The sequence below is a fragment of the Gambusia affinis genome, linkage group LG22 (assembly GCF_019740435.1).
Source record: "Gambusia affinis linkage group LG22, SWU_Gaff_1.0, whole genome shotgun sequence".
In the NCBI taxonomy this organism is placed as follows: Eukaryota; Metazoa; Chordata; class Actinopteri; order Cyprinodontiformes; family Poeciliidae; genus Gambusia; species Gambusia affinis.
Genome location: NC_057889.1, coordinates 10,491,127 through 10,518,198, shown reverse-complemented (window position 1 = coordinate 10,518,198; position 27,072 = coordinate 10,491,127). Strand labels below are relative to the sequence as shown.

The following is a 27,072-nucleotide window of genomic DNA, read 5'->3' as shown; positions in this document are numbered from 1 at the left end:
ATCCCATCCAAAACTGGTGTATCAATAAAAGTAAATACCACAGAGGCTCTGAAGCCTAAACCTTTTAAATGAGTTGTGCTTTCTTCCAGCTTCCAACATAATTTTATCTTCACAAAACTGAAGCAAGGCTTTTCTTTGACAATCGATACAATACATTTCAAATTGTAGCAACTGCCTACAAAACTCACACTCCTAGCAATATGATATTGCACTATTAGGGACACACCTGACAGCAACATGTGAATAAAATAACACAACTATTTGCAGTACAGTTTGAAGGGTAAAACTTTAGAAAACAAACCAAGTGCAAACTCAGGATCTAATAGCAGAAGGATAACTGTTTTCAGAATTAACTGATTGAACTTTTGTGAATAAAATAAGCAGGTTTAGCCACATAGTCTATAGCTGATTGGGCGAGTAAACTGAAAAGAAATACTTATTATTGTCAACAAGCAGACTCGACTAGTGTTCAGAAATGGCAAACACATTGTGCTGCATAAAACCTCACAAAACATCCCCTACAAACCAACATCCGGACCCAGTAGCGTCACATTAACTGTTCACCCTCTGTCAATTCCAAACAATGAATAAGGCATATTGCTCTTGGCAAAAAAGTGTGAAGACATGGTGGAGAAAGTTGTAGCTTTTTCACACAACCAATAATAGAGTTCATTCAGTGTTGTTTCCATCAAGAGTCATGGTGGAGAAAGTTGTAGCTTTTTCACACAACCAATAATAGAGTTCATTCAGTGTTGTTTCCATCAAGAGTCTCAATGCTCAGGCGTAAAAGCCAGGCTTCAGACAGCAGCCTCTTCTATGGAGGCTCTTTCCATATCTCTGAGATGTGATCCAGAGCACAGATGAGATTAATGAGAAAACAGCATAAAACACTCACACTGATTTATTTCCAGCAAAGTTTCTCTGTTGGGTCTAATTTAAAGTTGTTTACTATGTGGTTGAGCTGTAAGCAGCTGACTTTCTAAGTGTGTGTTTAGGAACCTTTGTACAAGCTTTTACTAATTACTCATACAGGGAGATCTTCTTCAGCCTCGGCAATGGCTCTCCCAACCACAAATAGAGTCACATGCATTTCTATAACTTATCATTTCTTGTCTGATCCACGCTGATAAGTTCAACACTGACTGTCTCTACATGGTGTGTTTTTAGAGCCTGTCATTTTGTCTGTCTCTATTTATGTTACTTTACTTAGTTCTCCTGAGGAATGCTGAAGGATGGATATGTTTGCAGGTCTTCTCAGATGCATTTTCAGGTCACTGCAGGGTGAGGATGCAGAGAGGTCTGTTTTCCTTCCTCTGTGATCTATCACAGACCCACCGGATTCCTACATCTCCTTCAACCAAGCATTCACACAGCCATGACCTGAACCTTCATCCAACTCTCTCCCTTCCCTCCACTGTGTGCTTCTCATTAGTGCTTTGGATAAAGGATTGGAACTGTTTTTTTTCAGTGCACAAGGGTTGCAAAAGCTGACAGCTGCCCTCTGCCCCAACATCCCACAGAGGGAGGAAAATGAACTTAAAAAGCCACTGTACAGTGTACTGTACTTGCTGACCCCATTGCCCTGTGACACTATCAGTCAGAAAGACAGGAATAAAAAATCAGGAGACTTTTTCCACTTTGCCAGGAAAACGCTCCAGTGAAAAAATGTCCAGTTGGCAATGCAACACTACTATACAATGGCGAGGCACTCAGGTCAGCTGCAGACTTTACTACCTGCATTTGATAACAATATGACCTGTGTTACATTACCTCCAATTTACATTGCTTGCAACTCTGCTCCACCATCGGACGGACTCTGCAGTAATTATGTACCCATTACAGTCAAAGGGAGCATTTTCACTGCCTCTGCAGGGTAGCACATGGTGGCACAGTCTACACCACCATCTGGCAAACGTAGAACCCAAGCATATTTTGCCAGCCACTGCAGCAACTTCAGAGTCAATCTGCAAACATCACACCACACCAACAGGAAACAAATGAGCATGATAACCGTGTTGTTTGTAGAACTATATTTTTTCAAACTCCAGGTTGTATTAAAGCTGCAGTATGCAACTCGTTGTTAAAACTCACACTATTTTATGACAGCATGGTATGAGACAGACCATGTGAGTAAAAAATTAAGCTCCTCCACCACCTCCTAGTGCTACTAATCAGCTGCACAAATACACTGCTCCCAGTCAAAAACAACCAATCAAAAGCAGAAGGTAGGTCACTCGTGCATGTGTACGTGAACTACAGTATTTTTTTTGATTCCATTCATCCTTTTTATCACTGGCTTTATCTTAAATTTTCCAAACATGCTTCTCAGAGCACATCTGGGCTTGCGGCGAGCTGTACTTAATTCAAATTAGGGTGGTCAGGAATAGCTCTCCTCTACTGGCAAAATGCATGGCGGACCAGAGCTATAGCTGCTTGCTGTGCTAAATGCAGGTTACATAATATCTGATTTGAATTCATAGGAAACATAGAGCCCAAACAATGAATGGTTTATCCAGCCATTGGATACTTTGGAGTTTTTATTGAAACTTGTAAAAGTTTTAATTGAGTCAAAATAAAGTTGTTTGCACCTGCCAGTTGAGACTTGGCTCCTTGGGCTTTAACAGAAAAGCAAATTGAAAGCCTTCTCCATGTGGTCCACCGCACGCAGGGAGGGATGTCAAGGTCATGTGCTACATGAGCCAGGTGGCAGACTCGGGCAGGGGCCTGGGCATGGCGATTACTAGCACCATTATGTGCCTCTAAATAGATGGTATTTTCCTCAGGAACAGAAGTAAAGAAGTCATGAAAAGAGTAACAAATACATTAAAACAGATCTTGCAACTTGTTTTAATACAAACATGTTCTCTTATTACTGTTGGAAATTTTTGTGTGTCTCTCAGCTCATGTGCGTGAGTGTGTACGTGTGTCAGTAGGTGATTGACAGAAAAACTAACTTGAGTGTGACCATGCATTGGTATGTAGCTAAACGGTAAATTGGATTACTGAGTCACAAGATTCAAGGGCTTCAGATAATCACTAATTATCTGAAGCACAGAGTACTTCACTATACCATAAAAGCTATAAATGCTTAAAAAATCTAAATGTATACACACAAGCAAGAGTAAGTTTTTGATTGGTTTATGAAAGAAGACCTTGCAATGGGTTTCAATAAGCCAAGATTTACAAATTTATCTACGATATATCTAGATTTCAGTTCAATTCATTTTTCTTAAAGCATTAATTCTCAGTTATTGTAATTTTCACAAGACAAACAGTTCAGGCAAATTCAGGTAATTAAGGTGAATGTGATCAATGCAATTACTATTAAATCACACAGTGTCATTCTGATCCAGCTGCATAAAGTTGGATTAGAATTTCAATCCAGAATACAGATTGTCACTTAAATGTGCATTTGTCTATAGTGAAAAAATGTATACTAAAGGTTTCATGAAACACTTTTGGAAAAGGCCTGTCACACATTTTTGTCCCAATCACCATAGCACAACTCTCAAGGTTTTGGAATGTTCCTTTTGGTGTCTACATCTGTGAAGGAATGCAACAGCAAGTTTGGGAATTTCATAAACATGTATTTAAACTATAGACCATTTCATTTGCTTTGTAAAACAGCATAAGTATGGTTTAGGAAAGCACACATCCAAGAATAGGATGAGGTGGGAGCAGAAAACCGCACAGGAATGGCTGTTGGGAGAATGGCCAAAAGAATTGACAAAATGGTTTAAGCTGAGGAGCTTTAGCACTGCTTACAGGACAGACATCTAAGTGAAAATGGAAACTTACAGACATTCTATCATGGAATGTTCTACAAGCATGCACAACTAGATTACAGGTTGGTTTTGAAGACTAAACTCTCTCATGTATAACCACATCCTTCTGTAGTTTTTGGACAGGCTGAAGAAAGATGAAGTTGTGAGGAAAAGGTGTATACGCGTACCTCAAGCCTCATTTTAGAAATACATGGAAGGCAGCTTGTGTTAAAGTCCAGAAGCCCACCGTTCCTACCCAATGCCTCTGTGTAAATCACTCCAATTTAGACTCAGACATATGTCTATGGTTACTGTCCTCACTAAACATTTTCACCACAACAGACAGCATGCACAAACACAGTCAGTGTGCATGGGTTACATACACAATACATTTTTCTTTGTGTGTCTGTGTGTTTATGTAATATGTGTGTGTGGTCACAGAGCCCTTTGATTTAGTGTGTGGGAGTGGCCCACCATTAAGACACATTGCTCAACCCATTGCCTTAATTACAGAAGGGAGCTTGGTTGAGAGTCAGGGGCAACACCCCTCTATGTCCTGCTCTACATCACTCTTTAGTCACTAAAGAAAAAACAATGTTCACATATCTCTGCAACATAAATAAAAGTAGTGCCATTGATATGGTATTACAGGTGCCTGAGCGTAAAAATCTGGTAGGAAGACTAATTTGAGAACTTATTGCTCCCCTGAAATTTTGGTTTCCGAGAGGTAGTAGCAAGGACTTACACACAGACAACCAGATGTGCTGGTCTTGGGAAACGTCAATATGAGTCTCAGTATGTCATTAGTGGACACTGGTAGTTGCCACCATGTATATTGTATGACAAGTATGTGCCAAAAAAACTGATGACCCAGCAAATGGAGACTTGACTTGATGGCTGCAAAGCTGCCATCAAGCTGCTAGACATGTCAAAAATAGGCAGGAGAACAGTTTAATAGTTTCCAGTTCCTTGGTGACTAAAGGAAAGCACCTAACAATCTTTTGAATTAAAACACATAAGCAAGAATCATTATGATTTTAAATGGTTAAAAATAATTTGTAACCATTTCCCCTTTATGTAACTTTGCTGTGAATCAGTTATATGTGAGGACACAAATGCAAAACCACCTAAGGTGGTAATAAAGTCAGAGTAGTTAAAGTGAAGAAAGTTGAAGAGTATGTTTTAACTTTTGACTAATAGATCAAACACTTCATCTGTGCTCGAACAACTGTTTCTAACGTGCTATTTAAAACATTACATTTTTACATTTATGAGGTGGAAAAAGACATATCTTCAAGTTTTTACCAGCTGATTACGCAATGGAAAATGACAGTGTGTAAGCACAAATTATCTTTTAATTTTTGAACTGAAAAGAAACATCTATAATGTGGACAGTCAAACTGGTTAAAATGTCAGAAAAAGATTTCAACTTTCTAGCAACTGAAAAGGCACTGCTAGCTCACTGTGTAAGCTTATTGATATAGCCCTGTTTGGTCTAAATTAACAAAAATATCTCTAAGCTGGTCTTACAGCCAAATTTGTTTAAATGTGCATGGAAGAAGACATGTTAATTTTCTACCAACTGATTAGGCAATTGTTAATTTGATATATGTGAGGAGAGACAGATCTAGCACTGTGGTGTTTGTGAGTGATCAATGTCAACTCTGTAATGTAAACAGTAGGAGTTTAACAAAAATGTCTTCCATTAGAGCTGCTAATGTTCACTGATTGCATAAAAACTACTTTTCTAAGGGTGACTGCATAATTTTGTGGAAATTAAATTACAGCAATAGCTGCGAGGGTGTTGCCTTTTTTTTTTTTTTTTTCGATAACCAACACTGTCTGACATTACATATGAGTAATCCTAGTATACGGAAGTCCATACGACAAGTAACAAGGAACTACTTATGTTATTTTAGGAAGTTCCAAAGCAGCTGAGAAAAATCCCTTTGCTTACTGTCCAATTTAAGAAACGGACCACTAATTATTCATCAATATGGTCTAGCTTAATACTTTGTAGATAACACTTGACCAAGCAAGCAGACTTGTATAAACTCAGGAGTCTTTTGGAAAGCTTCAACAGGCAAAGAAGCTGTTATTGACAATGAATGTAGAGTGAATTAAATGAAATGAGTCTATTCAAGAATAAAACTCTATAGCTGCCAAAATGTTTGCAGGACTATGTTTCTGCAGTACTTCTGCATATGCAGAAATGCGAAAAAAGCTGACACCATTAAAAAGTCAATCTTACAACAAAAAAAACAGGATTGCTTTTGTTTGTTTTTCTCTCACAAACTCAGTAACATCAAATTCTGTAGCTACTGAGAAGGGTGTTTTGCAAGAAATTATATTCTTTAAATAGTGCATCAGAAATGAGAAAGACATAATGCACAAATAGAAAGTATGACGTGATTTCTGATTAACTGAATGCTCAGTCAGCTTATTTTTGACAAGCCACTTCCTCTCCAGACAGCACAGGAATGGTTGTGCAATTTGTACGTACCTTGTCTTGCCTTTTGGGCATGTGGACACGACACCAGATGTCTTTCTACCCTGTCCTTATGGATAAAGAGTCTGCCAGTGGCCCTTTTGATTGACCAGTGACTTTTCCAACTGACCCCTACAAAAGAAGTCAAATGGAGGGGACCTTTTAAGTCTGTCTTCAAAATGGGCAGAAAGTAAAAAAAAAAAAAACAAACAACTAAATCTAATGGGGAAGGAGGAGCTTTTTTAGATTAGAGTGAACAATAGCTGAAATTACTAAAGGACAAGCTATAATATTTTGTTTTCCAGCTCATACTGAAAATCTAGTTAAAATATTTTTACACCATATTTATTGAACCATAGCAATGAACTAGGGTTCTGGTTAAAATTTGCCATGCTGCTATAAATCAGAAAACCTTCCTTTTGAACAACTGGGTTCAGAACCTAGATCAAGTGTGCTTTCTATTTATAGATTTTTTTTTTTATCTAAAAAATTGTTGGTAGTTGTTGGTTTATGTTTTTAGAGGCGTTTTTCAAATGTTTATTTCACATCTCATATCTTGAATAACTGCTATGAAGAGCCAGATATTGACCAAAAAGTTATTTGTTGACCCTAAGATGGGAGTACTCAACATGCATACCCATGCATCTGCTGGCATATATTATAACAAGCTCTAAATAAAAATGGTTTGTTTTTACTACTTCATGTATCATGATGGTGTCAGCTAAAAAAATAAAACAGCCAACTCCAAACATCCCACACCCATATTTTATGGTTTGGTGGCGATGCTGCTGAGGCTTGACTGAGGCATGCCATAGAAAAGACACAAAAACCTGCCTTGCAGCTATCTTTAAAATGTGTGACTTTTGCAATCATGGGGAGCCAAAATTTTACATCTATTTCATATTTTTAGCAGTTTTAATTCATTGTGGGCATGACATGTTCTTTGTACTCCTCCATTGTGACCAGACTGGACAACAGACATGTGAGCAAGCATTAGCATGCCATGTAAGTTTGTCGTTTAGTTTGTTTTCAGACTGTGCTTGCATGCCAACTCTCAGATACCTGTTTGTTCTAGGTTTTATGCATGAACATGCATGTAGCCACTGAGAACCCTGGAATCAGCACTAAGAAGCAAGGTTTAACTCCATAGCTGAGGACATACAAGTAAAATATACTTTCAAATACCTCCATGCAACTGATTAAACAGTAAAAAAAGCCATAAAGATTTACCCCGAAAAGACTTTCTATTTTTTTCATTTTTTAGCACAGCTAACATTTGGATTATTTTAATAATAGACAAATATTATCTTAAAGTGTACTACAAAAGCAGTTTTCAAATAATTTCTTTAGTTAAGGGTAACTAGTTACCTGATTATGTCTGGTGAGTCAGAATCTATTTAGGTGAAAGGTCAGGCCCAAGAAAGGTCAACCCCCCAAAAAACATGACTTTTCAACAGATAATCTAAGACCTAACCAGGGGGGGCTACGTTCATCCTATAAGAAATTCAATTTGAAAACTAAAACTGCCTTTTGAAATAATTTCATAAAGATATCATTGTCAGATATAATTATTTATTTGATGATCTGAAACTTAAAGTGGGAAGAGTAAGTAAAAACAGAAGGAACCCAGTTTAATTTACAATAGGTTTATAACTAAACCTATTATAAATAGGTTTAAAGAGAGTGCTCATAGACTGAAATGTTGAGGGGGAAATTCATTATAAAGGCCTCTTTCACAAACCCTTAAAACAATTAAGATAATCCTGTCATCTGCTATAAACTGAGGGTTTAGTTATCTGACTTTTATAGAAGCATGATTAAGGATAAGATGACCAGATAAGAATTTACCATATTTAAAAGCTTTGTAAGCTATATACCTAGCCTTTGTGTTTATGATTAAATTGATTTTTTTTTTTTGACAGTTGATTTGAGCAGATTATGAGAATACATCATAGTGCAGATCTGATACCCATAGCAGTAGCACTAAGACAGAATGGCCAAAAAGGAGCCAGGAAAACCTTAGAGCAGGAGTGGGCACTCCTGGTCCTCGAGGGCCGATGTCCTGCAACTCTTAGTTGTCTCCCTCATCCAACACACCTGAATCCAATAGCTGAATCACCTCCCAAGTGCAGTCAGGTTCTTCAGAGTCCTGCTAATGACCTCATTAATTGACTCAGGTGTGTTGAAGTACATCTAAAAGTTGCAGGAGACCGGCCCTCGAGGACCAGGAGTGCCCACCCCTGCCTTAGAGTATAGGAATAATATGAGTCCAGTATGGATAAATGTTCCAACCCTGACAATGGTTTTCTCAAAAAAAGCTTTTGGTGCAAATTACGAAAGGCAAAAGCACCATAAAGAGAGATCAGAAGCTTAAAAATGACAGCAGTTAAACCCTGCAGGTCACAGTTTGAAATGTAACACAAAAGACATTCAGGAAAGGTGGCTGCTTTTCTGAATGTTGAGTAAATGAAAAGGAAGAAAGTTGAACAGAGAGAGAAAGTGAGTGGAACAAATTGTTACCTAATCAGAGTTTGAGCCCTCTGGAGAGGTCAGCAAAAGATGAACTACCATGTCTAAAAGTTTCCCTCAATGGCCTGAAATGCTTTCAGCAGATGGAAAGATAATGATTTCACCAGGAAGTGCAGATTTGTGAACCCACAGGCAATTGAGCTGTTTATAAAGTAACACAAATAAAATAAAATAAAAAAACCCCGAATGAAATAAAATGACTTAAAGTGGATTTTCTTCAGTTTTGATGGGCCAGCCTAATATGACAGCACTTTAATACAAGTTAGGATCAAAGATGTAGTAATATTTAGGAAATAAACTGGCTCTTTAGTTTCATGGAATTTCACTGCTTCCTAAGAGCAAATGTTGGCTAAAAGCCTCATCCAGCTGTGAGTACTATCCTTGCTTTCCTGCTTGATGGCACAAGATACAGAATTTCCGTTGCCTGCCGTGTAAGGCTCTGTTAGCCCTTTAATTGCAACAATCTGCATGCCCATGTGTTAACCTGTTTTTGACCTACATTCCCACTTAGGGAAGCTCCTTCTTAAATCTTATTCTGTTTCTGCACCATCGTTGCTCGTATTAGGACTCTGCAAACCAACAGGCACTGGTGGAGGTGAAGCTGCAGCTCGGTCCTGCAGAACAAACACACCGCATAAAGAGAGTCTGTATGGTGCAAAGTCTCACACTGAAGTGAGGTGTAGAGCAGAGAGACAGAGGGGGGGAAAGAAGTAAAAGAGATGGTCAGGTAGAACAGACACTGAGAGAAAAACAAACTTTTGAAGTAAGATGATTTAAAAAAGGGAGAAAAAAAAGGATGACATGGACCCAAATACATATGGCTGACTGAATCTTGTAATAATTTTTCCGACAGCCTTGTAGAAACTGAAATTGTCATAAAATATTTCCAGAGGGACAAGAAAGAGAGAAATTCGCACCATGAGAGCCCAATGGAAATATATTTTTTTTTCATGTTCTAATTATATGCACAACTTTTACACAGTTCTGTTTATTGCAACGAGGTCTGATTTCAACATGTATAGAATGCTACACATGAAGGTCAGGTTGCACAACAAGAACAAAAAGACTTTCATTTTTGAAATAAGCTGCATCAAGAGAAGTCAAGTTAGATCTTTTTATGAGACGGAAACTATGAATTTACAGACATGGCAGATATTGGTTGTCAAAGCTATGACAACCAACTCTTTCTTACGCCTCCAAGAGTCCATCTGACTTCTTAATTTTTCCTTTCCTTTTTCTTTAACAGCCAAATGCTCTCTACTTCACTGCATGGAGGTTTGCATATACTCGCAGTGACCTCAAAGCAGATATCCGCCAGAAAACATCCATAGAAAGGCACATTTTTATGACCACATAAGTGTACTTGATGTTACACAGTTCACTCTTCACGGTGAACAGTTTTGTGTGCGACACCGAGCGGATAAGTTGGCACAATTTATTTTGGCAACAATTGGTTGCAAAGATGAGCATCACTTCATCACCTTACCCTTTCTATTTTAGACACTTAAGAGATTCCTATGGGCTTCAAGAAGGCATGTGATCTTTCTCTCCTCTTAACAAGCTTCAGTATCTTAAGTTGGGAAGTTTAATTTTTTATGCTTGAGAGTTGAAGTTGGATGGAGTGTCAGACGAACTACAGACCTTTTCCAACCACAACATCCCAGTGGACTCCAAACTCAACAGCACCGTCAGGCAAAAATGAGTTCATCCAAAAGACAAAATAACTAAACAGAAGCCGAGCCATTTTGAACTAATTGACCAGCGAAGATCTTAAACCCTTCTATGAAAATTAGAACAAGACAGTTTGAAGAAAAATATAGGGAACCATGTGTGATAGACGTTGAACAAAAAAATAATCACAAGCAAGTGTGCTATTTTTAAAACTGTGACAATGCAAGATTGACTGCCATGCATCCATGAGTTATGCAGCTGCTGGCTAGGTATGTGACAACAACCCAAACAATCCAGAGGAAAGGGAGGTTGGGTCAGTGACAAACATGTGCAATAAAGTTCACAAATGTGCCAAAACAGCTGAGGAATCCAAGACCACATCTCAGTCTGCATCAACTAAAAAACCTCAAGGATAAGAGAACACTGTACGTTGTCGCATAACCACTAACCTAATTTGTTAATGTCATATGTTGGTAAAGAGAACACAGTCATTTTCAAATAAATTTGAATATGCACTAAAAGATGCAGTAAAACTGTCTCTTGCAAATACAAACTTTAAGAAGGAAATAAATATACTTTTCTTTAAGTCTGCTTTTCTATCTTATTTATAGGTCCGATGTAATATTCTAATCTTCAATGTCATATTTTCATTAGCTGTAAGCAAAAAATTATAATAATTAACTGAAAATGGGGCTCAAAACACCAATTTGTGTTTAAATAATCTATATAATGTGTTTCATTTTGTAAATTGAGTTAATGAATGAAAATGGCCATTGGGAAAACTTTTAATGGTCTCCTTGTTCATTACAGGCAACATTTATTTCATTTGCATTCTGCTGGGCACCTGCATAAAGAAGCCATGAGAAGGTAATGAATGGTTACCTATTTTTAGAATTTGAATATTTATAAGACTTTGAAATGTGCTTTTCCTGGCCACTGGGAGGGCTACATTAAAGGCCATAAAGTTAACTAAAATCAAAAACCTTGTGAATCTCACAGGGCGCTTTTACTCTTTACTCAGAAACTGCTCTGTACATTTAAATAAAACAATAACACCATGATTTGCAGAATGTTTAAATTAATGTTTCTTCTTTAGAAAATAAAACTGGGCTATTCAGAAATCTAATTCCCACAATTTGACAGAAAGAGGTCAACACAATTATGTGGTGAGGTGAAGAAATTAAAAGGTTTTTGTAATTGCTAAGAAGAAAACAGTCTAGAACCCAGCATGAATCTGCCAAAAGTTCAAATGCCAATGTGTTTACCACAAATGGACAATGGTTAGTCAGATATTTTAATGAGGTAATGGTTTCCATTTAAATTAGGTAATATATCATCATTACAATCATATTGTGGCAATGTTTTTCCTAATTACAACTTTGGAAGAGTTAAATGCTTCCAAACCATGTCTTCCCTTTCTAAATTTTAACAATTTTCCATACAAAATGGCACTTTGAGGACGGTCTTTCTCTGTTCTCAAGGCTGCCAAAACTGCAGCTGCCTGTGTTGCAACTTGGATTGAAATTTAGTACACTCAGAAAAGCAAATGTGTAGCTTAGCTTACATACAAGTAGGTTCATGTCTAAGATCTTACATGAGAGTCTCAAAAACCCAAAGCCACTCACTAATTACACACTGGTGTGGTGGCAGAGTCCTGATCCACATGTATGTCTGTTTCTTCTGTTACATAAATACCTGTTTGACACAAAGTGTTGTGGGGCTCTGTCTTGTTCTGAAGTGGTGGTCAGTGCCAGAATAAACCTTAAGACACCGCCCCTCCTCATTTGTACAATGAGGCAGAAATTCATAAGATAAAGTAAAATAGGAGACAGAAAAATGTAACAAACAACTGGAAATAAAAAAAAAAGACTTGAAGGAAAAAATAAAATCAAAAATTTAATTAAAATAAAGAGAAATAAATATATATGTATAAAAGGAAAATCATAAATAATGTATTTTCTTAAATTGTGTAATATGCTTAATCCAGGCTGCACAGTAGTGCATTTGGTAGAGCTGTTGCCTTGCAGCAAGAAGGTCCTAGGTTCGATTCCTGGCCGAGGATCTTTCTGCATGGAGTTTGCATGTTCTCCCTGTGCATGTGTGGGTTCTCTCCGGGTTCTCTGGCTTCCTCCCACAGTCCAAAAACATGACTGTCAGGTTAATTGGTTTCTCTAAATTCTCCCTAGGTGTGAGTGTGTGTGTCTTGTATGTCTTTGTGTTGCCCTGCAACAGACTGGCGACCTGTCCTGGGTGAACCCCGCCTCTCGGCCGGGACGCAGCTGGAGATAGGCACCAGCAACCCTCCCGACCCCATTAGGGAAGAAGGGTGTAAAGAAAATGGATGGATGGATGGATGGATGGATGCTTAATCCATTTAATCCCACTGGCAACAATTGTTGCCAGACATTTTTTCTAACATCTAGAAGCTCTAGAACAATAGTTTTCACTTTTGGCAGCTAATTGAAGTTTTGAAATAAAATACTAATGGGTCTACTCTAAGCAATATCAATTTCATGTATTTAGTGTGAAAGGTCACATGACCAGACCTCTTTACTTTCTGTCTGTGACGCTGGAGGTAAATGTTAGTCACAAACATGTACAAGAGGAAGTCAGTAAAATATTTAAATAAACAAATATGAATAACATATTTTGGACATATGTTCTTTCAAGTGTCTTCTCCTGATATATAAAGAAAATTGTATCCATTCATTCATCTTTTGATCATAAGAAGAGTGAATGTAAGCATGGCAACAATTGTTGCCGCTAGCACAGTACATAGACAGCACTGTGCTATGTGTCCATAGCTTTGCTGTTTAATCTATCTGCCTTGCTGTTCTCACACAGATTAAAACTGTCAGATATTTTAGATCTTCTAGACCTGAAGGAACCTCAAAATGTTCACACACTGAACTGTGTCATTCCCACTTTCCCACAGTTGAAACCCTCCCCTATTTCACCTCCCCACCCAAAAGGTGATCCTTTCCACAAAATGTGGCCTATGCACTGAATCACAAGTACAAGATGATGCCATGCCTGAAACTACTTTAGCACATAGCAAAGGTGCAGTTCTTGGTCTGATGGAAAAGGGAGAATTTCCTCTCAGATACAGATTTGTTCATACTAACATTTTCACCTGACCACATTTTGTCATTTCATCAATGAGGCACATTGAGATGATGACATCTGCAGGATGTAGGATTGAATCTTTATGTATCTAAAATACTTCTGAACACTCTTATAACCATTCATTGTTATAATAGGTTATGCATGTCATGATTTTGCTTATTTTTCTATATGTATAAATAGGCCATATTTGTGTTATTCAGACTATGCAGTTTCTCACCGGCAACAATTGTTGCCAAGTATAACATCTACATTTCACTAACGTAACCAACATAAAATGTAATAATTCATAAATATCATGTGTTAGGGAGGTCCAGGGTTAAACGGGTTAAATGTAAAGGTTGTTAGAAATAAGCTGAAAAAATAAACTTGATGGTAAATTAAATTATAAAACATGAGGAAATGGTTTAAATAAATCCAAACATGCTTACTCTGTAGCAGCTATTCCTATCAAATAGAATATGTTTAATTATTGCCTGAGTGACATTTGCTCAGTTAATCATTTGAAGAAGAAAAAAAAGTGCCTGAGACATTGACAGTACAACCTATATGACCTGCAGAAACAGAATGTACATGTTTTACTGTGAAACTGCGTTTTCTGAAGAGTTTGCTGAATGCTATTCTGCTTCTGGTGTGCCATGTGTGTTATCATGAACCGTCAGGCTCAACACTAAATAGCTCTCTCAAAGAGTTTGGATAATTGTACAGTTATGGTTACTCAAGATGCCCCCAAATATCAGCTGCTAAGAAAACAGATCAAAGGACAAATTAAACAGAGTGACTTTCCGGAGTTACTGCTGGAATTACTAAGTAAATGAAAAAAGTTTCAGCTGCCCTGGAGCTGCTTAAATGGGCTGTGCCATGTTTTGAATATAATAGGAGGGTTATCATTTCATTAGCGAGACTTGTTTTCTGTGTATTTATTGAGGGTATATTTATTCATTGATTTACTCTTTTCAATCTTAATTTATAAATATTATCATTTTCATTTGTTGTATATTGTATCCACTCCCTCTCTCATCTCCCAAGGGTTGATAAGACTTGATTTTTTTTCTGTTTCAGTTTGAGGAATCAGATTTTGCTTCATCTTAGATCCTTGCTGTATAGTTCATCTTTTGAGTCATCAGCCATTCATGTTATTTTAAAAATTACCAAACACTTTTTTTTGCCAATCCTCTGTCTGTGTGTAGTTTACAGAATCCCAGAAAAAGAGCATATGTGAGAGAAAGACACTACTAAAATGCGTGTCTCTGTGTGCCTGGAACCAGAAGCCACAGGATGTGGGTCGGCGGCAGACCATCTTGAAACCTGTGACATCATTCAAGGGCCCCCTGAAAATCAGTACACACAAATTCAGGAGCACAAACCAACATAACTACACTGGATTTTTTTCCCAATTTTCATCATGTGCCAAATAAAGTGATTGTGCCATGTGTTAAACACATGGTGGATCTCTGTTCCAGTAAATAAGCTGACTTGAAAACCTGAAATATCATACATCAGCCATGCATAATTAAAAACAAATTTGCTCCATCCACTTAAGCATCAACTTAGTTGTCTTTTTTTCTTTTCTTTTCAGCTGAGGTGAAATAGAGTGTTGCTGTCTGATGGCTGTTCACCAATAGGCGTTTGGGACAAAAAGGGACCAAAGGACCATTTACAAGCTCGCTACAGACTGGTACAAGTGATGCTTGATCAAACACAGGATGATGACTAGATGCAATCGGCTGTGCTTCCTTAGAAGATATTCTCCTCTCTGATATTGAGTGACTGCATATTAGTTGTGAATTGGCACGATAAAAATAAAATAAACTGAACTGAATGATTAAGTCTATATTACACAAGCTTTGCAAATTATCTGAAAGAAATGTCATGTATTGCTGCTTCTTTCTAATCAAACACCTTCCTTTTCACTAAGTTTTTCTATCAGTGGAGGGCCAAAGGCACCACAATTAAACAACAACAAAAAAAACGATTATACTGAATGGTCTGTGTACCCTGCCTCTTGCCGCCAGAAGAAGGAACAAAGGCCAAATAGCCTTCCAAAGTTAAACTGGATGCCTGGATTATTCATTTGCATTATCTCAACAACTGGCAGCAGTAAAGAGGCCTGGGGAGGTAAAAAAAAACAACAAAACAAATAAGAAAATGTTCAGCGTATCTTAAATGAAATTTGCAATCACAGAATTTGGTAACAATGTATGAAAACTAGCTATGAACTACAGAGCTTAAAAATTTGTGCTACCAGTAATCCACATAGGTATAATGAAGAGGTTGTTAATTAATGCAATAACAATGAAGACATATTTCTAACAATTCTACTCTTTACATACAGGAATGTAAATAGGCTCCTTTGGTTTTTCCTTCTCTGAACTCTTCTGTGCTGTTTATGTCATTTCCTTCTGTAGCAATGAAATCTAAACCACAAGCTCTAAAGAGAGGCAGTGAAGAAATATACACCTATTATGGGTCATTAGGATCCCAATTTTCTTCATAAAGTTGGTTTCCTTAAATTAACGTTGGAGTGCCAGATGTAGTGTAATGGAGTGTAGTGATCCTCCTGTTTCTGTCATCAGAACGAATCTGGAAAGGTGCAAAATGCTAAATGTGCCTGTCACTGTGTTAAAGCAAGGTTGTCCAGTGCATCACTTTGTGGTTGGGAGCAGCAGACTGAAAACTCTGTACTGCGTCCAGCCTCTAAACAAGCACCCTGCTGAGCCTTGAACATCCCCCGCACTCACACACCAAAGCAAGGCAGAGGCAAACAGACACAGCATTTGAACCCCACCGACATTGTTGATTCATGCATGGCAGTGGAGCCCTGCTGGCCTAAGGTGAGGGAAACTCTCTCACCCTTGTCTGGCCTCTTGGAAACATGGGCAGGGCTGAATATTTAGGAAAAAGCCACACAGAGGAACTGCAGAAAGAAATAGCCAGCTTTCATTCATAAACATCATCTCATGGTCAGTTGAAGGCTTTCATGACAATTGATGCCTAATTGGTGTCAGACAGTGTGGTTTTAAATACCAAGCTTTAATACTGTAAATGCAACCCATATGCATAAACCAAACTGGAAATGAGTTTATAAAAGCAAGGCCTAGAACTGTCAAAAGAGAAATTAATAAAATGCATCCCACCCAAATGGAACTCACTGGTTTGGATCACACAAACATTTTTACCTCAAAACGACCATAATTTATTTATAGACGTCAACAATAAACAACACACCAGCACTGGTCATGGATATAAATATATACCGTAAAAGCATTTGCCACAGGGTTTAGTCATTTTTATCCACATGCTGCTGGTCACAGACCATGTTCTGGTGCGCAATGTGTAAAACATGAGAATTTTCTAAAAAAGAAAAGCTTCTAGAAAAACTAATAAAAAGGAAATCTTTCTGTTCCATTCAGATAATAATATTTGGAAGTACTAAAAAAAAGTCAGTTATTTTTTTTTACATGATTGTACTTTCTTGTAAAATATTTGTAGCTATTTTGAGTATGAATGACGCTACATTGCTACATTTTAGAATGTACATCTTAATGGAAACAACAAGGTATGTACAGTTATAGATGCTTTTCTAAACATTGTTCATGTGGTGCTACTGAACTTCTTACTGAAGTGCACTGGGCTGCCATTTGTGACTTTTGGCCCCGCAAAGCCTGGCCTTGAAAGAAAAGCTGCTCTGTAATTTAGCAATGTGGCTAAGCTACGCTAGTTTGTGGTCAGCGGTTTGCTTCAGCCTTTAAGAACAACCTCACTAAAAGTGAACAGCTAATTATAGAAAAGCAAAGTTGCACACTGCATGAACAAGAATTTACAGTAAAACAAAGACTTGGAGAAAGAAATAGAAATGATTTTTCTCAGGATGATAATAGCTTCTAATTTTGGACTTGTCAGGAAACGTAGGTTGAAACCACAGATGGAGTATACTTTCAATACAGAAGGAAGAAAACAAAAATCGGAACAAACTAAATCATTAACTTTGTAAATATTACAGTTTGCAAACTCACACTCAGATTATATAAGTATGGACAGAAATACATGCTTGAACAGACTGAGGTAGTCAGGGGTGATCCAGGAAACTTCAGAAAGACAGCGGTTTCGAAATCCTGTGGTTGTGTGTAATAGGACTGCATGTAGTGATTAGAGGCACAAGCGTTCCAGCTGGCAGTACCACACACTTGAAGCACCCAGTGGCACTGCTCTGTACATTTTAGTCAAGTCCACAGCACCATGCTTAGTAAAAACATCTGTTCACTCATATATATGTCCAAGAAAGTATCCATAAATGGAAGGGGCAGGTGCAATAGGAAAAGAAATGTAGGAAGTAGTCATGAAAAAATGTAACAAATCATGATAATATGAATGAAATATCTTACAGATGTTTTTGAAAACTTGTGGTCATACTGCCAAAACTTTGTTTGGCGCAGGAAAGAGGTGCTGATGAACAAAGAATGCATGCAAGGGGATATAAGCAAGAAAGCATAGAGATGAAGCAACCTGAATTTAGGCCAGTAAATCAGGCAAGATGACCATAAGTTTTGCAGTAGTGTCAGAGGAACAACAGCAAACTTGACATCATCACAACCAAACACTTACACCACCACAACTAGTCTGAAAACATTTGATACAAATTGGGTTAGAACCTGTCTTGTGCTGTTTAAACCAATTTCTGTTTCTGCTATATGAGTATTGCAGCTGATACTGAAAGTCATTGGACATTGTTTTAAAGTTATCCAATTGTGGTGAGCCTCTAGTGAGATGTTCTGCTGGTATAGCCCAGTAGTTTTGGTTAAACACAAAAATTATTGGAAATTGTGACTGTATGATTTTAAGACCTTGATAACCTTGGATTGTTCTGTTTTTGCTAAATATACTTTACCCAAACATTTGATTAGTACACTTTCTCCAGTCTACAATGATATTACTTAGGTGCAGTTGTGTTCATGGAAATATATATGCTTGACACTGGACAAAAGATGATGTCTGTTCTCAAATTGGTGACAGTATGATGTTTTTGTGACTTTTTGTTTTTGTGCTTTTATAATCTAAAGCACTTTGAACTGCCTTTTTGCTGAAATGTGTTGTATACAAAGAGACTTGACTTGACTTGAGCCTGTGCTGTAAAACTCATGTAGAACATGAGAATTGCTTCACAACAGGGAACAATCACCGTTCAGTTAAACTGTTTTCAGAAGGCTGGCAGTATAAAATTTTTTAATTTGAATGTTTTAATGTGATATGTGGCTCAGTTTTTCTGTGATGGACAAAGCGGCTTATGCCAAAGATGATATCAATCTATCACTGAGAAAGCATCTAAAAATACTGGCAGCTGAACTTAAAGAAATGCAGTTACTCGGAATAGAATGTAGTGGTTTAAACACCATGGGCTGTGCACTGTTGCTCTATCAGCCCCACTGTATATTTAAGGCTGCTATATACGTTTTCATTGCCGGGAGATGAGGAGCAAAGTCGTGGTTCAAGAATAAAATCAAAGTTTCTTGAGCAAAGCATGTCACTGACCACCGGAAAACATGTTTCTATTCTAACATCTCAAACATAGTAACAAGCAATTTCTGTGGGTAATGTGCTGTGTTTTCCATCTTGGACTCAGTTAATGGGTATGTATAATTATTTTTGTTGAACAAAGGGGAGTGGAAGAATATTCTTCTCACTCCTTTGAGGATGCCAGCTATTTTCTATGGTTATAGTGTTCTATAGTTATTGTGCTTACTTAAGATTTGTTTGATATTGTGAAATGAATGTTATTTTATAATAAGTGAGAAGTTATGCACCATCTACATATTCAAAATAAGTAATACAATAAAAAAAAGTTCAGAAAATTTCAGTTTTACTTATGTGACAAACCTGTGAAATATCTGATCAACCAAGCAGATTATTCTATCCTATAATTAGCTAATTCAACAGACAGAAACCATGCTGCTGCTGGTGCTGCACTGCTCCAACATCCTGTTGGAAAATGCTGAACAATTTTGCACTACCAAGAAATGAAAGAACATTTCTAATTATGCTACCAACACAAGAACAAAGAGATATGAGGAGGGGCAAAGCAGATCTGTAATGAGAGGACTCAGATTCAGATTAAAGGTTTTAAACAGGACAGATCTGACTGATGTAAGGCACAAATTTCAAGGCAACTAAATTTCTCACAAAAACTCTGCTGTGCGTTTGATTGTTTATAATAATACAAAAATAAATAGCTAAATCTACTTTTATAATCAGTGAACACCAGAAAATCTCAATGAGTAAGGTTGATGCTGATAATTAAAAAATAAATTAAATATGATTAATTCAGAGGTTATTATGAAGTATTGAAGCACTCCATAGAAAAGTTCCAAGTAAATAAAAAAGATCTTCTTCCTAAGCAGGGCCTTTTTTTGCGTGTAATTTTCTGTCCTGTTCATTTTTCTGTAACCTGGTAAATGGAGTGGAAACATGTTATTGCAGCCCAAGAATACTACCCTGGTTCTTCGAAAAGGTTCCAGCAGAGGCAACATAGTGTTAAACTTGAAAGCTTAAATTTAACAACATAAACACTGTTGGAGTTTTTTTCTAAACGTAAAAATATAACACTACAACAGATATACATAATCTTTCCACAAATAGCCGGTTTTCTGAAAAGTCAATTACAAAACAAGTTCTCCTTTCTACCATATTATCAGAATACATAACTCTATGCAGATATAGCAAACATAATGCATCCAAGCACTTATGCAGTCACAAACCATTGCCTAACAACTTGTCAGGCATTTCTCCTGGGTTATAGCTACGATTACTCAGCAAATCTTGAACAGCAGTGGCACATTTAGAGAACTTGTGGATTGCTAATTTTCTTTCCCTTTGCCCTCTTTTCATGTGGCAAGAACAAATACACTAATGAAAGATAATTGGCGTGTGTTGTTTTAGTGTTTTGCATGTCTCGCTGGAGATGAAAACGATACCCTGCCAGGCCTGTAGATGCTAATTGGTAATGCTAACTGCTCCTATTACACAATGAGTGGCAATGTGGAACTGCTTTCAATTTACTGTTGGAGTAACCTATAGAAAATAAATCATGCATAGAGGAAATAATTGTCACTATTAAAATGATCAGTAATCAATTTTTGCTCAGGTATAGTGGTTCCCAAAGTGTGCGGCGCGCCCCCAGGGGGGCGCTGTGCCATTACAGGGGCGGCACAGGAAGCAGTATGGATAAATGAAAAAAAAAAAACAAAACAGTTACACAAAAGTGTTTCACTGTAAAGATGGTATGTAGTGTGTTTTGTTCCAACCTGAAGTATGAAATAAACTTCAGTGGTGTCTGAAAGCAAATATGTGTACAAGCTTATGTCTGGTTGAATGATGTGCGTGCCCAGTTGATCTTTTTTACTTTCTTACTTTTAGGAAAGATTACGATAATTTTAGCGTAATTCATAGGGGGGCCCAGAAAATCTTTGGGAACCACAAATTTTGCATTGGCTTCATGTACAGAGAAAGCCTCACCTCTATTCACCAGGGAGTGTCTGTTTAGCAAGTCGGAAATTACAACCCATCTGATTGTTTTGACATTAAGAGTTCAGAGTCATTTGGAGAGTCTGTAGAAGGTTAAGAAGGCAGAATGCAAAGTAGCTACAGCGGAAGTAGACTGTGCAATCTTGCTTTCACCTTCTAATGGGATCTGACAGCTACAAATGTTACGTGCATGCAAGATATTAAAGATGAACTTATCTAAGACTGCAGATTTTGCTTTAAATATAAAGTGTGCACCTATGTTGTCTTGCGACACCTGCTAAAATGTTGCATGAGTAAGTAAGATAAATGCAAAGTGGCTGTTCAATTTTCCACATGACCAACTTCACTTAAGCTCAGACTGGTGCATACCTGGCAACCAGCAAGATGCTGTGAGACTGCTAGGCTTGCATCACCCTGACTTCAATTCAATTTGACACTTAATAAACTACTTTAAGAAAGCAGTTCTGTCATTTCTCGCAAAGAGTCCAACACCAATAAATCTGCCACTTTAAAAGCAAAAAAAATAAAAGATAATTTGAAAGGGAATCTTGTTTTTAATATCCTTTAAAAGGAAGTAGGTGTGTTGGATGGCTAAGTGGAAGGGTTGCTCCAAAACTCACACTAACATGGCTGGCTCGCTCAAAAACGTTCCTGAAAATGTGCAGCTTGTGTGTCACTTTCCTCACCAGCGTATGATGGCACACAAGAAGAAAACATAGATGTGGACAGAATGTAATTGAACACTTTTAGCAGTGCAGGTCACAGTGAAGCTTACTGGTGCAGTCTTTAAAGGTATTTGATTTAAAAAGAAAACAATGAAAAAAGGAAAATATTAAATTACTGAATAAATTAAATTCTTGATTTATTTAATCAAAGAAGGCATATTAAACACTGTTACAGGTGAGAAACTGCTAAAAAGCTGTGCACAAAACATCAGTAAAGAATATTTCTATTCATCCCAAAGCAGCTCCCAACACTAAATAAAGAGATTCCCACATGACTATTCTGCCTCCAGTACTGTATATTAGACAAAAGGTACTGTAATGAAGTGCCAATGTGTAGTTTACTACAAGTGTAATTAATTAACTATAATGGACAAACACTTGTTAGTGTGTTTGATGCAAAACAAATATAGAACTAAATTACATGTTATCAGCTTCAGATTCCGTAACATGTTGTTTCCCCTCACTATTAAAAAAAAAACAAACGATAAAAAGAATTAGGTGTATCTGACAGATGCTCATCAGCCAAACTAAACTTCCTTTCACTTAGCTCAAAAATGTTGCCTTTTCCTTTTCCTTTTCCTCTGCCAGTAATGGCATGAATATAACAAATGCTGAAGGGAGGAAAACGATCCCAAAGTTTCATCTGTATCCATAAATACCTGTCTAATTGTCAACATCGACCTGCACTCTCCAAATTAAAGATTTTACCTGCCAACTTCGGACACTTAATAAAAAAAAATAGTATAAAGATCTAAAGGTTACTAAATTATCGGAGGAGTAGACAACATTTAAAGAGACATGCAAGAATAACCCTATGATCACACTTTAATAAATATTCACATCTTCACCACACTGAAACTGAACTAAAGATGAGCCTTTTTCATACAATAGCCATAACAATCCTAATGTGTGTATAGAGAAAGAGACTTGAGAAAGTGTTAGACACAGTTAGTGATTGGCAACACTCACCAGCAAGAGCTAGACAATAAATCCAGGTCTAAAGGGCTGTAAACTACTCTAGTTCCTGCAACTACATGATGAGTGAAGTCCTTGAACACCCACTTCTCCATCCGGCAGAACAAAACAAGTCTGTTCGGTGTACTCCTCGACTGACCAAGAGAAACACACAATCACACTTTACTCACCTAAAATTTTCTTTTTTTCAGATTCATTTCTCACAACTAGCAATCCTCTCCTTTACAATGGGAACAGCCCACCAAAGAGAAGAGAAAATATAACTCACTTAAAGTAACAAGATTACGATAATGATTTAAATGAAGTGCAGTACAGGCTAAAAACAATTTGCAGAAAATAATTGTCTAGATTCAACCTGGTGCAATGAGGAAATTCACTAACACAGTTTGCTAATTTTATAGCTTTTTGGGGTTTTTTTGATGGTGATGAAAAACTGTTGATATATGGTTACTTTTTTGTCCTGGTTTGCATCCCTGCTTCAGTAGGACCAGGAAGTTTTGCTCTCCACTGGACAGCAGGGGTCTTTTTTTGCTCCAGGTGTGGATGTCTACATACTCCTTATATTACATAGATTCCAAAGAAGGTTGATAACGCAAAAAGTGTGCACTCAGGAAAAGTCACTCAAGACTAACACTCAAATCTGACATGACGAATTTGACGATTTCTTTTTTTCCAAATCTGCATGGTGTCAGTGCACTAAACATTTACATCTTCCGATGAAGAAATACTTAAGTTACAAAAAGACATTTGCAGGTCAATGCCATCTTACAAACCTAGCTAAAACAAAACTTCATTCCAAGCAAAATACACTAATGTAGCAACTGTTGCTTATGTTTGTGTTCTGAGTGAAGTGGAGCTTCTGTGTTTTGGACAATACAATGCAGTTGCTCTGTGAAGGCATGTGTATTTGGAAAAGATGTGTGTGTTTGCAGGAAACCAATCTGACCCCACGGATTAGTTGTAAGTGACTCTCATTCTGCTCCAGATGTTTATCACGTCACAAAGCCCTCAAAGCTCTTGGTGAGCAGTACGTAGAGAACACAACCTCCTTTCAGCACACGCCTACATATACGCAGAGGCACACAAACACTCCAGCTGCTGCCAAAGGTGTAGCCCAGTAAGGAATTTTCTGATAGTAAATTTCCTGTGCAAATGATTCTGCTTGGGGCAACAGTATGAGGTCAAAAGATCTAATATGCTCACACAAAAAGTAAACAAACTTTTTTTTAGCACACTTGAAAGGCAAGGGACACCACCAAAAAGGGGAGTTCGCGTGGAGGGTACTTATAATCTAAGGGTGGTTTACTAAAACCGAAAGATAACATTTCAGAATTTTTTCTAGATGGACAAGCTAAAACTAGAGTTAAGCTATATCAATCAAAATAAGCAAAAACAATAGAGAGCTCAGATCAATTGTTATTTTGATTTTCACACACATCTTGTAAAAATTTAAATAAAAACAAATTTTACTTACTGCTTAATGTTTTTAAGAATATAGTGAACTCAAATTTAATTATTTTATATATGTAAACCACTGTAAATTACCAAAATATTGAATATTTTATTCATAACAATATATGTGAAGCATGTACAAAATAATAATAAGATAAATTATTCACCTAATTATTTGTTCATTATATGGTGGCAGATTTTTTTTCTTTATCTAGAGCTGGAAATATGTGGGAGTGAGGGAGGGGGCGATGGAGCGCGCATTGCTAACTATTGCCTCTGATCTATGATGAGTTGCGCCACTGTTAATAGATCTCAGCGTTTAAAAATGGACTTTCAATCCAAACATAAATAATTCGACCATTTAAGATGAATTTTAAGATATGTTTTATTTACTTCTAAAGTATAAATCATAACACCTGCTATACAAGCAACTAATTATCTGAATTGTCTGTCTCATGTCAGAAGCAGTTGCAAGAATTGTCCCTTGTTCCAGAGGTCGCAGCCGTGCGTAATAAGCGCTGCTTGTCCAGAGCGCGCCGAACCTTCAGGCGGACATGTCACTTATCACGCACATTTAGTATCAATCGGAACACCTCTGAGCCCTCAGTCGTGCTCTGACACGTCATACTAAAAATATTTCAGCACTGTTAAAGCGCAGCGAAAAGTGGAATTATGTGAAAGTTACGTGAAATAATAGTTTCCCAGTGGTGCGCCTGAAGTCGCTTGAAGTTGGCTTTATGTGTGATACTATACGTAATTACTTTTAAACATTTCGTTAAGACTAAAATGTGCTTGATGGCGAACTTCAGCAACAGGAGAATAATAATAAAAAAGAAGTTCTTACCGAGATACTGCCTGATGTCCAGCAGGATTCTTGGAGCCCCCCCGTTCAGCTGGTAACAAAGCGAGCCGAAGCAGAAGAGGAAAAGCGCAGCCATACAGAAACCATAACCTCGCAAGGAGAAGCGCCACGGTAGAGCGCAGAGCAAGCCGTGCTTTCGGTGGTGTCGCTCTCTGATGTGGTTGGGAGTCTGGTGGTGGTTGTTGCTGTTGTGAGGGGGACTGCTGCCGAAATTCTTCATCATCTCCTCCTCACAAAGCAACGTGGAAAGTCACCCATCCGCCTCTTGGAAGTGAAAGTTGCCGCTTTAGGATCATTTGATGGAGGGGTGATACAGGTAAATTTTGGAGAGTTAAAGAAAGTCTGGATCTCCTCCGCTGCTGCTGCTACTCCTGCTGCTGCCACGGGGTTCTTGTTATTTTTATGGGAGTCAGCGTTTTGCTCCAACTCTGTCCTGGCTTCTTTGCCTCTCGTTGGACGAGTGTTCCTTCCTTCCGTCCTTCCAGCAGAGTTAAGGGTTCATCCTTCTCCTGTGAGGCTCACGGTGTCAGATTACTGAACGTGGAAAGAAGGAAAACGTCCACTTCATATTTTGTGTGGATTGGGGAGTGTAAAACAGCGCCTACCAGTGTCTGTTCAGGGATTCATTATGAATAGTTGGTAAGCTTTGAACTTTGATTGAAGAAGCTGTTTCATATTTTTTATTTAATTTGATTTATTTTTTAGTTTTAGGCAATAGATCAACGCAAGTTATCATATAACTGTGAAGTTGATGGAAAATCATTTATGGTTTTCAAGCGTTAAGAAAGTTATTTAAGTTATTAAGTTATTAAGTTTAAGTTATACATTAAACATTATTTAAGATACATTAAAATGAAATCTAATACTGACTTTGAAACTAATGTGGTGTGAGCTCTCTTCCTAGATGTCAGTATTTTTGCAGCAGAATTCTGGATCATCAGATGAACTACAAAGCAGTAATGTATTGTGCATGTAAGAGAAAACCATAACAAATCTGATTTGAGCCAAGAGAAACAGTCAAACCACGTTGAAACTGTCATTTCACATATGATTAAATTAAAGTGTCATGACATAATATTGCTGCAGATAGTAGACAAAAGAATGGTGAAGTGTATGTGTGTGGTCTTGTATTTGATACACTGCAAAGACCTTTTTCCTAACACATGTTACATTGTGGGGACTGAATTCCCCGCAAGCAGAAGAGCTGTTTTGGGGTTAGGTTTAGGGTTTGGGTCAGGTTACAGAAATGAATGAAAAATGAGTAGAAGTCAATGCAAAGTCCTTTTAAAAATAGAAAGATGGAATCCGTGTGTGCGTTTTAAACTTTCTCCTTCCCCCTCAGGCCAGTTGTTGCAATCTTTGAACTATAAATTTTTTCACAGCAGTACCAGAACCCACCATTAGACCACACCTTCAATTAGGAGGTTTTTCATAACTACTTTGTTAGCAGCCCTCCAGGGTGACAGCTGTCAAGGAAGCAAAGTAATAATTAATAAAAAAATACAATTTAGCTTTATAGAGCAAAACTATTGAAGTATAGAATAGTAATTTTACGGAGCTGACGGCATGGTATTTTCCCCAGTTAAGAAGGCTTTGTGGAACAGGCAGCTATTTGCAAGCTCTGCAGCTAAAGTTGTATTTTCAAAGTTTAAGACCAAGGCGGGCAGCCAGACTGGCACAGATGTTTATTATGTCATCTGATGGTATAGATTTCACTTGGATCACTACTCCAAATCACGTTTCTTCTGTGACTCCTGATATTTATCAACTTTGCAGGCGTCTAGGGGGAACGTTTACACCCTATATCACACTTTCCAAAGGTGGGTGGTACAACTTTTCAGCTTTATTCCGCACAGTGTCAGTTAGAATTGTACATCATGCAACAATTTAAATGCTATATTTAAATTGAAAATTTAACACTGCATTTCAACTTGTTTTGTTCTCGAACAGTCCTGAACAATTTTA

The 27,072-nt window shown here is 37.5% G+C and overlaps 1 protein-coding gene across 1 annotated transcript in view; it reads right to left on the bottom strand.

Moving 5' to 3' along the window:
- The window catches only part of usta (uronyl 2-sulfotransferase a), a 46,737-nt gene extending 21,084 nt beyond the window's left edge, over positions 1–25,653 (bottom strand). Inside the window, exon 1 of the mRNA XM_044106943.1 lies at positions 25,090–25,653. Within this exon, the coding sequence (XP_043962878.1) occupies positions 25,090–25,330 (241 nt within the window). The 5' untranslated portion in view covers positions 25,331–25,653. The remainder of the gene's footprint in view (positions 1–25,089) is intronic.
- Between the last annotated feature and the right edge of the window lie 1,419 nt (positions 25,654–27,072).